Source organism: Sebastes fasciatus, chromosome 7, assembly GCF_043250625.1.
Source record: "Sebastes fasciatus isolate fSebFas1 chromosome 7, fSebFas1.pri, whole genome shotgun sequence".
Classification (NCBI taxonomy): Eukaryota; Metazoa; Chordata; class Actinopteri; order Perciformes; family Sebastidae; genus Sebastes; species Sebastes fasciatus.
Window position 1 is genome coordinate 9,802,036 of NC_133801.1, and position 15,667 is coordinate 9,817,702.

The following is a 15,667-nucleotide window of genomic DNA, read 5'->3' on the forward strand; positions in this document are numbered from 1 at the left end:
AGACGGCCGTACGGATGGACAGCCTGAAAACGTAATGTCTCTGGCCACAGCTGTCGCAGACGCGGACGCTTAAAAACATTTTAGACACATTTGTTATTATTTAACTGCACTTAAACTGAGAAAAGAAACAAATATTTGTCTTTGATCTGCACCCCAAGGTGACAGCAGTGTAGATTTCCTGTATTATTTTGCCACGGTAACCAACGAGACACACCTAGGTCTAGCCAGAGTGGAGGGTAGTCCAGTAGCAGGTAAGAGATTGTGATTTTTCTCTAGTATAATTAGTGATGTATTAGTGACAGTAAGTCTCACAGACAGGAGTGTACCTACCATTTAGCTGCCTTGTTCCTTATTCGGTTTCCCAGGTGTTCCTGCCTATCTGGTGCTGGATGTGACGGGCCTGGCTCCAGATGAGGAGGCATCTTTCAGTCATGTAACGCTGCTGGGAGCCGACGGGGAGAGCCTCCAGCAGGTGAAGCTGAACTCCTCCTCCTCTTCATCATCATCATCCTACTCTGTGGAGGAGCTGGTGGGGCGGTTGGACTCTGTTCCCAGAGTCCCCTTCTGTGTTCGACTAACAGGCCGAGACAGCAGAGGAAACAAGCTGGAGAGGGTTTCCGCAGAGATGGTTCAGCCAGCTCACGTTCAGATACAGGTAACGCTAGAGAGAGATGAGAGACTTTATTGTCAACCATCTATATGTAATGCAGTGTTTCCCTATATAAAACATATAAATACAAGTAGTGTAAATAAATGTAAAGTAGTGCAATTAACAACTATAACAGCAGTTTTGGGGTCCCTGAGGATATTTAAAGGAACAGTGTGCAGAATTTCAGAGGATCTTTTAGCAGAAATGTAATATAAAATTTATAACTATGTTTTCATGAGTTTATAATCACCTGAAATTAACAATTGTTGTGTTTTCGTTAGCTTAGAATGAGCCCTTCATATCTACATAGGGAGTGGGTCCTCTTCAGGGAGTCTGCCATGTTTCTACAGTAGCCCAGAACAGACAAACCAAACACTTTCGCATTTTTACGTTACCTGAAGGCCACCGTAGTTCAGCCGTGACAAAGCCTCGGTATTTGACGCACTGGGAACGAGAACGGGCTGAACATGGCCTACTGCAATTTTCAAACCGCAGGAGCTGCAAAATGTGTGTCAAAAAATGTTTAATTTTAAATTAAATATTGTGCTGCAGACATGTCCAACAAAACAGAAGCCAGCGGAGGTGGAGGAGAGAGGACACTGGGGCAGTAAGGTGGAGTTTCTCCTGGCTGTGGCGGGAAATATTGTGGGCCTGGGCAACGTGTGGAGGTTTCCTTACCTCTGCTACAAAAATGGAGGGGGTAAGCAAATATGATGCTCACTACTTGTTACCCCAAATCTGTAGCACAGATGTGCATTGTTGTATACTTTGTAAATTCAGGTGCATTCCTGGTGCCATATCTGGTATTTGTGGTGACCTGTGGCGTACCCCTGTTCCTGCTGGAGACGACTGTAGGCCAGTACACCCAGGAGGGCGGCATCACCTGCTGGAGGAAGCTATGCCCACTGGCCGAAGGTATGCTCCATCTCTAAATGACTGATTAACTCCAGGAGTAGCTGGTAGCTTCATTATTGGCTCCTTTACCGTTGTGGGAAAGTTTCTTTCTCCATTTAAAGTAGTTCAATGTTCATTGTGGTAGTCACACAAAGGGTGAATGTGTGAGGCAGTAACACACTACCCACTCAGAAACTGAATGGAGCAAACGCCATATTAAAGACACATTCTCACCACAGGGTAAACATTGACAAACTGCATTGCCTCAGTGACCCTGATTCCAATGAATTTTTTTAATATTTAAACAAGGGCAGTAGGCTCAGAGGTCAAGTTTTCATAATGTTTGTCTATAACAGAAAGTACCAAATGTGGCCCTGCAGGTATTGGCTATGGTGGGCAGCTGATCGTCTTCTACTCCTGTATGACCTACATCATTATTCTGTCCTGGGCTCTGTTCTACCTGGTGTTCTCCTTCAGCTCACAGCTCCCCTGGGCCAGCTGCAACAACTACTGGAACACAGGTAATACTGATACTCTCACATGCATTAAGGTTGACTTGTAACAGACTACTAACATTTATGATGTAAGCCTGATGATATGATAGTAGATATCAACACGTCAGTGACTTTTACATCAATTAAAAGACCCTTCCAGTGATTTAGTTTTGCTCTTCCATAACGTTGGGGGACTTGTGAGAGACAGATTTAAAGATGAGATATCCTGACTTTTACCCCTTAAAGGTAGAGTTGGTTATGTTGAGAAACTAGCAAGAGTACGCTAGATTTAAAAAATTATCCAACCAAAAAACCGAGTCCAGCGTTTCCGACTCTTTTCCAATGAAAGTAGCTGGCAGCATAAACTGCTAACTAGCTTCAAAGTCCCTAAATCTAGAGAGAAAGTCACTGACAGTCCATCCCTTCAGGCAGGTCTCCCTCCAAAGTCACTCCCCCAAAATGATCATTATGAACGTAAACATATCATCATGAACGTAAACAAAGAACATGGGCATTGTTAGTACTCACAGCTGTCAAGCTTGTGGAACATTCTGGGGACGCGCAATGATGCTCATTTCATGCGGTCCGAATTAAGGAAAAAAATCTTTTCAACTCCACACCAATAGCTTGTAATGCAGGCTGTTTGTTAAATATGTTAAGTCTCAAAGCGAGATAACCCTGAAGATAACCACAGAAGACATTATACATCTGCTTTGTGATTGTTAGTATCATTTACTTTCTCACTATCGTTTCAGATGACTGCGTGGACTTTTCAACGCGAAATAAAACCTCTGAATGGACCAAACGGACGAACACAACCTCTGCTGCCACAGAGTTCTGGGAGTAAGTCTGCATATAGATGAACAAACTAAGCCTCTATGGGTCTTTTAAATGTGCCAAAATGAGTCCTATTATTCCTTCTAGACGTCGAGTGCTGGCTATCTCAGGGGGGATTGAGGAGATAGGCAGCATCAGGTGGGAGTTGCTGTTGTGCCTAATTACAATGTGGATCATCTGCTACTTTTGCATCTGGAAAGGGGTCAGGTCTACAGGAAAGGTATTAAGCCCTAAAACGGTGTTAAAAAGTGTATACAGTGTATTTCTAAATGCCTTAAATTGATGTCTTTTTTTCCAGGTGGTGTATTTCACTGCTACCTTTCCATATGCAATGTTGGTAATTCTTTTGATCCGTGGACTCTCACTTCCTGGTGCTCTACAAGGAGTACAGTTTTATCTTCTGCCTGAACCCTCACAACTCAAAGACCCCCAGGTAGGAGCTTGATGATATACTGTAACAGTGTTGAGTTCATGGACAAATTTACTCACTGTTGCTTTGTTGGAGCAGGTTTGGTTGGAGGCTGGGACTCAGATCTTCTTCTCATACAGTTTGGGTGCGGGCGCCTTAACTGTGCTCGGCAGCTACAACACCTACAACAACAACTGCTATAAGTAAGTATTAAATCAATGTGTGACTGAGCTTGATGCTCTGACATCAACTTTTCTGACAGATATACCAGAGGACAAGGACAACATGTTAAAGAAGTCCCATTATGCTCATATTCAGGTGCATACTTGTATTTTGGTTTTCTGCTAGAACATGTTTACATGCTTTAATGTTCAAAAAACACATTATTTTTCTCATACTGGCCTCTTTTCACCTCCTGCCCTCCCTCCCGGAAAGCCCAGTCTGCTCTGATTGGTCATCAGGCCCACTCTGTTGTGATTGGAACCAAACTCGACAAACTCCGCTCGGGCTCCGCTCTAACTAGCTTTGTTTGAGTTGAGGTCGTGCCAAACTAGCTGCTAGGCAGGTATTATGCAAATGTCTTACTTGGTGACATCACCACGTTACAGAAGAAAAGGCAGGTCTTCAATCAAGGCGTTTCAGTTAGTTTAGGAGCAGTGTTTCTGTGAGAGAGAGTAACTCTATTTGGCGTGGACTTTGGAAAAACCACAATAGCACAATAGTTCCTCTTTAACAACTACATGCTATGAATTCATAGAGTACGCGCATGTTTTTTGTGTTTTGCAGGGATTGTCTGTGGCTGTGTTTGCTAAACAGTGGTACCAGTGTGGTAGCTGGCTTTGCAGTCTTCTCTGTGCTGGGATTCATGGCTCATGAGCAGGGCGTTCCTATTGCAGAAGTGGCCGAGTCAGGTAAAGCAAGCCAGTGGAGGTATTCAGAAAGATGCAACCTCATCTTCCTGTACCCATATGTTACAGAGCATCACATCATTCTGGCACCGTGCTACAGCCTACAATTTTTTTTTGTTAAACTACAATTTCAATAATAAACCCTTAAGCTTAAAATGATGATATTTGACATTTTGTAACCACATGACCGTCATTATACAGCATTCTAGATCAGAAACCGCAGGACTAAACTATCTAACTGTATATAAATTAGTTAAAACTAGTAGGGCTGCCCCCTCTTAGTCGATTAATCAACTAATTGATTTGGTCTTAGTCGACTAAGATTTCTTTAGTTGATTAGTAATTTTTTATGATTTTTCCATGCTGAATGACTCATTTCCAAGAAACTTATGAGCACATCTCTGGTAAACACAATATTTAAAGTAATCTAATAATATCAAATATAATCAGTCACAGGGGACATTTTACAGCAGGACTTTTACTTGTAATTGAGTATTTTTACATTATTGTGTTGGCACTTTTACTTAAAGTAAAGCTCCTGACTACTTCTTCCAGCACTAGTCCACAATGGGTAAATATTTGCTGCCATCTTTAGGACAAGCATAGACATGACAAGCTCACTGACAGTTACTCAGCCAGTGTGTGCATGGGCTCATACAGTAACATTTGGTAAACACATTCATTGTCACTCATGTAGTTATGGTAAGCCCTAACTGTGCTCACATCTCTTCCCTACCCAAATGTTTACAGTACAAACACAATCAGACTGGTTTCATATCAGTACAAACTACATTCCTTCAATCATCAGCAGACACTCAGATTCAAACTGATAAATCTCATATAAGGGTACATGTGTACATATCTATCAACAGACATCTATGCTATAACAATATAATAGACATTATTATAAGCAAGCACTTCTAGATATAAAATATTACAATCATGTTCACTCAGTGTTTTTTCACATATTCACCCTTTTTTGTTCCACATCGGGTAATATTATTAAAGAAATAAGAAAAACTGTACATGATCACGAGAATATAGCTGCCAATCTGGCCTTTTTGTTTTCAGGGACAAAGATTCTTGCCATTACAATCTGCATCCAGTTCTCTGCAAATGTCATTTTCTTGAGACACACGTTGAGAGATCTTCAGTACGGTGTTGTGCTTCGGTGTTTCTCCTCTTCCTCCTTGGTTAAACAACAAAGGCAGATAGTAGACGGTGACGAGTCATTGTTGTGTTCCAGGTCCAGGTTTGGCGTTCATTGCGTACCCTCAGGCTGTAGCCATGATGCCTCTTCCCCAACTGTGGTCCATCTGTTTCTTTGTCATGCTCATTCTCTTGGGTCTGGACACACAAGTAAGACGAACACTTGATGAACCCTTTGCGGAAGAACATATTCACATTTGGAAATGTGCTTATTCTGTCTTTTCTCTGTACAGTTTGTTGCCATGGAGGTTATGATGACATCCATCACAGATATGTTTCCCAAAGTAATGCGCAGGGCAGGCCGGCGGGAACGTTTCCTCCTCCTCTTCTGCCTCACATGCTTCTTCGCTCAGCTCGTCATGATCACTGAGGTCAGTATTTAGTCTTATACTGTATGTACATTTATTAGTTATTAATCCATTATGGCAATGTCTCGCTGCCAAAATATGACATTTTTATAACATGAATTTGTTTTATCCTTACGCTATAACAAGATGCTTTCAGCTTAAGCCATTTTAATTATTACAACATATAGTAAGTTGATATATTATGTGAAAAAAGCAGCAGGAATAGGCTTCCATGCATCTGAGGTTGATGTATAAAGTAAAATGAATCAAATAAATGTCTTTGCTGTTGCCTCCAGGGAGGAATGTATGTGTTCCAGATGTTTGACTACTACGCTTGTAACGGAGGCTGCATCCTCTTCCTCTGTGTGTTTGAAACTCTGGCACTGGGATGGATATTTGGTAGGTATGCTGTTTTTAAAAGGGGCACTGTCTTCAGCAATTTCATATTGGACCTAAATAAAGGACCGATTTAAAAAGAAAGATCAAAATCAAAGCAGCAGAGGCTGAGATATCTTGACTTTTAGTCCCTCGAGTTCTACAAAGGCTGGATGGTACATTTCCCATAATGCATCAAAACCCTGATGACATCATTAGGGTTATATTCTCAGACTTGACAAAGCTCCTCGGGGCTGAGTAATATCCCAACTCGTCACATACGGCCGCTTTGTCACGTCCCGTAGTTAGGTTTAGGAGAGAACTACGTGGTTGGGCTTAAAACTACTAAGTTTGTGCAGTGAAAATGAAACTGAATGTTGTGAACTCGGGACACGAACAGCGGCCTCTTGAAAGCCATGTGTTTGTTGGACCCATCCACCACCCTGTGGGTGTCTTTTTGCTCTTAAAACTACGATGCCAAGGGGTCTGTATAAGCGTCGGTATGTGATGAGCTGGGATGAGAATGTGTTGTTTGACCTGTTCGTTTTATACTGATCATCCAACCTCATCTCCTATGAAAAGGGGCAGATCGGTTGTATGGCATCATTAAGGACATGACAGGTGTGCACGCCAACCCGTTCTTTAAAATCTGCTGGCTTTACCTCACACCGGCGATCTCACTGGTGAGTCACTTTCAATGTTGCATATAAGCAAAATGAACACAGCTTTGGTCCTCATGTACACCTGAATATGTTTTATGTCCTTTGGGTTTTTATGCTAGATTAAATTCTAATACTGAAATGTCCAGACAACTACTGAATCTCTCTCTCTATTGTTTTCTCAGGGCACTTTTATATGTTCTTTAGTTAAGTACCAACCTCTGACCTTTAATCGCTGGTATGTATACCCAGCCTGGGCGTACGTGTTGGGCTGGGTACTGGCCCTTTCCTCCATCCTGCTTGTACCGGGATGGGCGCTGTATAAACTGGGAACTGGGACTGGGAACCTCAGTCAGGTGGGACAACTGTGAAATTAATTGTGATAATTAATTCCAAGAAATGACATGGTGTTGTATAATGAATACATTGAGTATGTGCCAATAACAAGCAAAAGAGCAATGTATGTCTGTAGTTAAACAGATTTTATCACCATACCCACTCTAAAACGCTTCAAGAACCCCGGATCAAGCTTCCTATAAAATGTCCGAAAAGATTCTACAGATAAATTACATTTGACATCTACGAGTTGTAGTTTTTAGGATTATTATTATTATTATTATGAGGATGTTGTAGTGAGGGTCTTTAAAAGTGTGAAATGTTTAGGTTTATTAATCCAAATATAGAGTAAATAACATTGATTTCGGGAGTACAAACTATATTCTGAAGGATCTAACTGCCAACAGCCAACACATACTATGCAACCACCTCAAAACAACGTGATAGAGTTATTGTTTTACATATTTGCTTCAAGTTATTGGTGATTATTTCTCTCAATTTCTTAGCGTGTTCATCATCTGTGCCGACCCGACCCTGACTGCTCACTGACTCAAAAGAGAGAAACTGAGCTGCAGCACATCGGAGGGGAAGATCTGCAACAGCTCACCACCAGCTGATATGAAAAGTCAAATGATCCTGAACTCTTTGTCAACTGCAATATGTGTACAACAACTAAGATTGGGTACTAAGCGGGCGGGTTACTGATTGTGATATTACTTTCTCTGCTTCTCTTAAGTCTACCATCCAAAGGTCAAAGACAAGCAAGACATGTCTTATTTGTTTTAGCTTTATCATGCTGGTTTATCAGATTCCTATTTGAATCCAAATGTACACTAAAAACATGTATAATTTAGGGCTGCACGATTATGGCCAAAATGATAATCACCATTATTTTTTATCAATATTGAGATCACGATTATTTATCACGATAATTCATTGATTTTAGGGACAAAATATGTTTATTGCACTTTCCCATTTTAATAAAGATGTCGTGCCACATTCCTGCTAATGTAATCTTTGCATCAAAATAAGACTTAAAAAAAGGCTCTTCACCTGGATTCAGTGCATTTACAGCCACAACATTCAGGAACGTTTTTCACAGGCTGCCACTGTAGGGTGCGCATGTAGCGACATGACAGCCCATCAAAAGTGAAGCCAAAACATCTCTATCGCAAGGTGTTCCTGAGATACGGTATTGTGTTCACGAGAATGGGACGGACATCACGGTGACCTTTGACCACCAAAATCTAATCACTTCATCCTTGATTCCAAGTGTATGAGAGGTGGAGGTAACAAAAATGAATTGATAAAAATCGAGGGGTTTCGTTTACAGCACACAATTTTTGTTTCCTCCACCCCTCATAAAAGTGGACGTTTGTGCTGAAATTGGAATATATTCACCAAGGTGTTCTTGAGATATCACGTTCCCAAGAATTGGATGATTTGAGGTCAGAGTGACCTTGACCTTCGACCACCAAAATCTAATCAGTTCATCCTTGAGTCCAAGAGGATATCGCGTTCACAAGAATGGGCCAGACGGCCGTACGGATGGACAACCTGAAAACGTAATGCCTCTGGCCACGGCTGTCGCAGACGCGGACGCTTAAAAACATGTTAGACACATTTGTTATTATTTAACTGCACTTAAACTGAGAAAAGAAACAAATATTTGTCTTTGATCTGCACCCCCAGGTGACAGCAGTGTAGATTTCCTGTATTATTTTGCCACGGTAACCAACGAGACACACCCAGGTGTTGGATTTATTATGTACAAAAGTGCTTACAATGACCTGCAATAACCTGACTGTTGGATTTGTTGTGAATGGAGTGATTGCGAGGAAAGGGAGGTAGCAGGTCCTGTTTTTCCTTTGCAAGGTCAAGAAGAGGAAGGAGTCAGAAGGAGATAACGAAGAAGACATGCAGCAGAAACATCACGCACCATAAGTTCATGAATATTAATATTGTGTAAACTATGAATAGGCTGGATCAGGGATAGCTCGGGGTTCAGACTTCGCGAACTGACCCATGCACTGTATGTTGTCAGGGACACGTTGATTGGATCCAGATATCTGTAAACTCTTTTATTTTACTTATGCAACATTGATTGTTCGGAATAAATTGTATTATTATGCTTTAACCCGTCTGTTTGGAAAATCTCTTTGTCACACAAGATTAACCAGCACGTAACTGGGCCTTGACCTCTCGGAGGTAGAAGGCCAGTTCCTTCAATTGGTGACCCCGACGTGATCTTCGGCATTGAGAAGCGTGTCCAAAGGACGGCCAGACCGGCGAGAGAGAGAAAGGGATCCCTGAAATCTTAAAGGTAAGCAGAACCTGTTGTATCGAACTCTGCATATTGGCTTACTCTAAATGATCTCTCTTGTTGTGCTGAATCTCCTTTGTAGTAATAAATGTTGCAAAAGTAAAGACTTTCTGTTAAAGCGTTTGGAACGCTGCGCTTGGAGCGCTAGAGTAGTGCGCTTGGAGCGCTAGTTTTTAGTAACGTCTGGGACGTTAGAGAAGCATTTGGAACATTAGAAAAGCGCTTGGAATGCTGCGCTTGGAGCGCTAGAGTAGTGCGCTTGGAGCGCTAGTTTTTAGTAACGTCTGGGACGTTAGAGTTTAGTAAAAATAGCGCTTGGAGCGCCTGTATGAGTGTACATTAATAACTAGTATTCAGAGGAAAATTAAAACTTACTGTTGATACTGGGCCAACATCGCTGGAACATCAAAGTGTCCAGTAGAAGCTTATGTTGGTAGGATCACAGCGAGGGGCATAGCGACCCATTTACTCTGAATCTAGTTACTGTCATAAACTGAATAAACCTGTGTGAAATAGTACTGGACAGAATGGACGGAGAATTTGACAAAGACTGTGAGGAACGGGGTGGCTGTGGGCCTCCCCGTTTATCATTTGGACAGCAATGGGCTAAAGTCAGGACCAATGTAATCTGTACATTTGATCCCAAGACTAGAAATAAAGAGACTCAAGACCTAGATGAGTGGTATAACATGACAGTGAAGGAAGGGCATTTTCCAGCCACAGGAAGTGAAGCCAAATTCATGCCAGTAATGAGAGCATTAATACAGGTGGTTCATAGAAAGCTGCTGCAAGCAGGACAAGACAAAGAAAAGGGACATATGTTTGTAAGGAGGAAATTGAGGAAGAAAGAAGACGAGTTGGCAAGTAAATTGGTAAAATATAATGTGATACAGATGGCTGCACTATCAGCCTTAGGCAGCCAGACGAAAGCCACCCACGCAAAAACCGCTGAAGCAAAACCACTAGTGAAACCCTCACCCAGTCCTAGCGCACCCCCACCACCAAACCCACATACTAGCCAGCCGCCACATTACATGTCCCTCCATCAGCAGTACCCACCTGGCCCACATCCCGACCCCCCTCCTTATCCTCCTCCTACCCCTAGTCCGGTACCAACCCCACAGGACAGTGATTATACAAACGAAGTTATGGCACCATTGTTTCAAGTGTTAGGTGGTACTTTGGAACTAGAAGAGGAAATAGAAAAAGAACGAGGAGCAGGTTCAGCCTCAGAGACGGGTAGTATGTCTGATGTAGCCAGAGAAATAGACAGGCTAAGGGAAGAACTGAGAGATCAGGCTGAACAGTACAGGTTAGGACAAGCCATGTTACCACCAGACTTGCGTAATGGAGACGTAAGAAGGAGAGCTCAATCTACCCCTAAACCCCACACAGAGAGTCCGGACATAGGTGATTGGATGCAGAGAACTGAGAGAGACACAGAGAGATCCCGTGCAGAGTATCAGGATGTTCACACTAGTGGAGAGGTAGATGAGGACACTGATGACGAGGCTAGTAGAGCAGTAGAGGAGGGTGATGATGATGAAGACGAAAACATTCCTATCACTATAGAGGGAACCATGAGAACGCACTCCAAAAGAGGGATACATAGGAGACGGGAGGGTGGGGACGAAGAGGCGAGACCATATACACCCCCCAAAACTAGGTCACATAAAGTTTATGGAAAGTACGAAGACAAAGGTGACAAACAGAGGAGTCAGTGTGTTGGCATGTTTCCCATTGTGGCCAAAAGCAACGGTAGAGACGAGTATCAGCCGTTCACCTTAGGTGATATTCAAGCACTGAGTGAGCTCCTCCCAGGAATTCAAGAGGGAGGCGGAGTGTGGCTCACGAGCCTGTATAACAAGACCCGAGGGAAGACTTTAGCTATGGGCGATCTCAGGGCTATTTTGGGTTTCTCGGTTTCGGACTGGGCACTGAAAGAATTAGAAGCAGCGGCCGGAACAGCCCAGGTGTTAGATAGGAGCCCCCTTAACCCCTACGCTACCTCCTACGGTAATGCTATTAGACAAAAGTATCCCATACCAGCGGGCAAGCTCCACAGCTTGGTGTTTAAGATTAAGAACGGGGAGAGTGGACGCACGTTCATAGAAAGAGCAAAGACAGAGTGGGCGGGGGCTACGGGGGTGAACCCAGATAAAGAATCACAGCAGTCTCTGTTCAGACTAGCTCTGTTAAAACATGCTCCGGAAGGAGTTAAGAGAAAGATACCCAGATGGCTCAAATTTTAACACCAGCTCCAGCCCCGCCACAGAACCCTTATCCACTGCAGGGCCCGCCACAGGCTATGTATCAACCCCAGTATCATGTTCCTTACCAAGCTGCCCCATATCAGCAGCCCCCTTATCATGAAGGCCGGAATAGAGGCAGAGGGAGAGGAGGAGGAGGCAGGGGGAGGGGGTATGCCCAACCAAGAGGAGGCAGTTGTTACATCTGCGGAAGCCCGGATCACTGGGCACGTGACTGTCTTCAGAAACAACAACAGCAGATGAGAGGGCCTCCACAGCAGTCATATCAGCCAACAATACAGACTCCACCAAACCAACAGCTAGCTCCAATGCAGGCATACAGCGGGTACTCTGCGCAGGGTCCATATACACCAGGAATGTTCCCATAGGGGTGCCCGACGGAGATGGAGGGGCAGGGGCTGGCAGAGCCCTGTCTCCAGTTGACAGTGAACGGAAAACGAAGATGGTTCATGGTGGATACGGGAGCACGTTACTCCACCTTAGCTGAACCTATGTGTTCCCTTTCCTCTCACTATGTTTCCGTTTTGGGATTTTCCGGCACTGAACAAAGACTGCCTTTTACTGTTCCCCTTCCTGTCCGGCTTGGGAGACAGGTGATGGAGCACCCCTTTTTGTATGCACCTGATTGTCCACGTGATCTCCTGGGAAGAGATGTTTTGGCAGCACTGGGGGCTTCTGTACATTGTTCACCAGAAGCTGTGATAGTGAGTTTCCCCGGAGGAGAAGAAATGGTGTGTTCCTCCCCCTCCAGTGCTGATCGCATGTGCATGTTGAGTCCTGATACCTCACCTGATGCCCCACCACCCTGTGCAGACATATATTGGGCTCTGCTAGCCGACAGAAACCCTCTGATTGACTTTTACAACATGTGGCAACCATGGATTAGGGCTCTACACCCTTACCTCCCTGTTCTCGATCCTCCCCACTGCACTCTGAATTATGACAGAAATAATGATCTTACGTATCAAGATGAGTTCCAACAGAACCTGTTAGATACAACCTGGGGGATAGGGGTAAGAGATGTTTATATAGCACCAGCAGGAGTAGCAGCCGCAGTAAAACTAACCCCAGCACAAGAACAATGGTATCGCATGTCAGAAGAAGCTGTTCCCCATGTGTCCCTAGCCATAGCTCCAAAACATCAGGCAGCAGAACTTACGGCTGTAGTTTGTGCTCTGCGGTTAGCGGAAGGGAAGGCAGTGAATATTTTCACAGACTCTGCGTATGTGTGCAATGCAATTCACAGAGATATGTCTGGCTGGGTGCAAGCGGGTTTTAAGACTAGTCAGAATAAACCTATGGCTCATGAGGAGTTGATGAAAGAATTGTTGGAAGCAATCCAGTTACCACAGAGGGTAGCTGTGATCAAAGTGAAAGGACACAGTCAGGGCACTGACTTAGAAAGTATAGGAAACGAAGCAGCGGATGCAGCTGCTAAAAGGGCGGCAGGGTATTTACCTACTATGATGGTCATGACCACAGCAGATCTCGGTTCTGAGATAACTGATTTCTCCATCATACATGCTCAGGAATCTGCCACAGCAGCAGAACGAACCATCTGGGAAGATAAGGGAGCTATAGAACAGTTTGATGGTATATGGTATAACGGAGATCAAATAGTTATGCCCCCCTGTTGGATGTCCTCAATATTGACTCAGACTCATGGACTTGACCATAAAAGCCACAAACAGATGTTACGAGATCTCCGCCACTGGTGGATTCCCCGGAAACATGCTACTATAACTGACTTCTTGACTAAGTGTGACGTATGTAGTACATGTAACATCAGACCTACCATCACTCCTAGGGCATGAAAACATCCTTCTCCCACTGCCCCGGGACAGGAAATCTTTATGGATTTCACAGATATGGGAGTAAGGGCTGGGGGGAAAAGATTCCTCCTAGTAATTGTGGACGCATTTTCACGTTGGGTGGAGGCCTACCCTACGGGAAAAGAGGACGCAAAATCAGTCATTAAATGTCTGGTGAATGAGTACATTCCGAAACATGGGTTTCCTAAATTGATCAGGTCAGATAATGGTTCACATTTCAAAAATAAAGACCTGCAATCTGTTGAAAAGGCTCTGGGACTACAACACAAATTTGGCACTGTGTACCGCCCACAATCGCAGGGAAAAGTTGAACGTGCTAATCAGACCATTAAGTTAAAACTGCTAAAAATCGTTCGCACGACTGGGCTCCCTTGGACTGAAGCCCTGCCCATTGCACTGATAGGCATCAGAGCCTCGGTCAATCGGTCAACAGGACTCACACCATTTGAGCTTACGTGTGGCCGACCTTTCCCAGGGCCGTCCCAAAACCCCTCTCCCCTTCCTGACCTCGGTTACAGACCATACTATTTGAAGGTTAATGCTCTTGTGTCAGCTCTCTCCTATACAGGTGACAAACCTGTCACCCCTGTCACAGAGGACGTTCCAGGACCTGACCCCGGACCCCCGGAACACCTTTGGTTGAAGGTGTTAAAGAGGAAGTGGTCGGAGCCACGTTGGACAGGCCCACACAAGGTTCTGGCCAGAACTGCAACAGCTGTGCAGCTTGAAGGAAAAGGACTCAACTGGTGGCACCTAACACAGTGCTCCAGCAGCAGGACAGGACCTGAAGCAGAGGAGGCAGCCCCACAAGGAGCCCAGGCTACGTGAAAAGAGGGTCACATATAATTTTTTATTTTTCATATACTGTATAAACTGTGACTGTGATGAGATACACATAAGGGAAAGAAGGTTACAAGGTCTTGCCTGTATTTACAGTTAAATCAGGCTAACATGGTTGTTTAGGTGGACTCATCTAGGTGGTTTTTGAAAAACATTATATATCACATTGTATTAAAACTTGTTGCTTAGAATAAATGCTAAAATAGATAAAAAGAGGAACCAGGGGTGGGGAGAATCCACCAGAGAGAAGTTTCACTTCCTTTCCCAAACCAGTATAAAATAGGACCACCCAGATAAAAGTTTTTCAGTTGCGCGCAGGAAAACAAACTAGAAGCATCATGCAGTACGGCAAACTGCTAGTAGCGTTTGCTGTAGCATTTGTGTTTACCTCTCTTGTCCTCGTTCTTCTGTACAAACTTTCTTAATGTGATTTGTCATGTATTTTAAATGTTTTCAGCTATAATGTTTTAATATTATATATATCATATATGTTGAATGTTTTCATTTCATATTACTATCTTAATGCAATTCATCATGTATTTTCGTGTTTTCAGTTACCATTTTAGTTATTCATGATAAAAGGAGGGAATGTGAGAGAAAATACCATGACCCTTGTGTAGAATTTGTGTACTCAGATAAATCTGAATAACCTGGGACAGCACAGACTGTACTAGTTTAGATACATTACTTATCACCCTCGCCTCTGCACTCTGCTAAAACTAGCTAATCACAAGTAACTCTTTTTAACAATAGACAATGCTTTCACTCAGAAGCAGGGTGGAAGGTGTGGGCTACAAGGGGGGGAAGGCTAAACCAAGATTATAAAGAATGATGTAGTGAGGTAGCTTCCCTAATGAATATAAACTAGCTGACCAAATAGCTGCAGGTTTTGAAAACATACCTGTAATAAGTGCTCTGATCCCTATCACTCCTAACAAAAATGTTGACCGCATTAACTACATCCACTATAATGTTCTCCGTTTGACTAATCTAACCCGTGATGCAATTGCCGGACTAGCTGAACAAATGGCTCCTACGTCACTGATGGTGATCCAAAATAGAATGGCATTAGATATGCTGCTGGCAGAGAAAGGCGGTGTATGCTCAATGTTCCAAGACTCATGTTGTATTTTCATCCCTAACAATACAGCGCCGGACGGGACTGTAACTAAGGCGCTAGAGGGGCTCCGGACGCTGTCTGAATCCATGCACGATGACTCAGGTATCAACAGCCCCATTAACGACTGGTTAGACCGTACCTTTGGGAAATGGAAGTCCATGGTGG

The 15,667-nt window shown here is 43.6% G+C and overlaps 1 protein-coding gene and 1 long non-coding RNA gene across 3 annotated transcripts; both read left to right on the forward strand.

Moving 5' to 3' along the window:
• Positions 1–437: 437 nt before the first annotated feature.
• Positions 438–8,116, forward strand: LOC141771321 (sodium- and chloride-dependent GABA transporter 2-like). 2 transcript variants are annotated; one of them, XM_074641450.1, is made up of 15 exons: positions 438–655; positions 1,202–1,349; positions 1,430–1,564; positions 1,924–2,064; positions 2,793–2,880; positions 2,962–3,094; positions 3,173–3,307; positions 3,383–3,486; positions 4,070–4,194; positions 5,438–5,550; positions 5,634–5,771; positions 6,044–6,146; positions 6,705–6,805; positions 6,967–7,137; positions 7,624–8,116. In XM_074641450.1, the coding sequence occupies exons 1-15, from the start codon at positions 626–628 to the stop codon at positions 7,732–7,734; spliced, it is 1,776 nt and encodes a 591-aa protein (XP_074497551.1). In that variant the 5' UTR covers positions 438–625; the 3' UTR covers positions 7,735–8,116. The 2 variants fall into 2 exon arrangements, with proteins under 2 accessions (XP_074497551.1, XP_074497550.1); XM_074641449.1 differs by having other exon boundaries at positions 490–655; positions 1,900–2,064.
• A 980-nt stretch (positions 8,117–9,096) lies between these two features.
• LOC141771326 (uncharacterized) lies at positions 9,097–10,015 on the forward strand. The gene is made up of 2 exons (XR_012594712.1): positions 9,097–9,188; positions 9,289–10,015. It is a non-coding gene; the product is annotated as an uncharacterized LOC141771326 (long non-coding RNA).
• Positions 10,016–15,667: the final 5,652 nt, after the last annotated feature.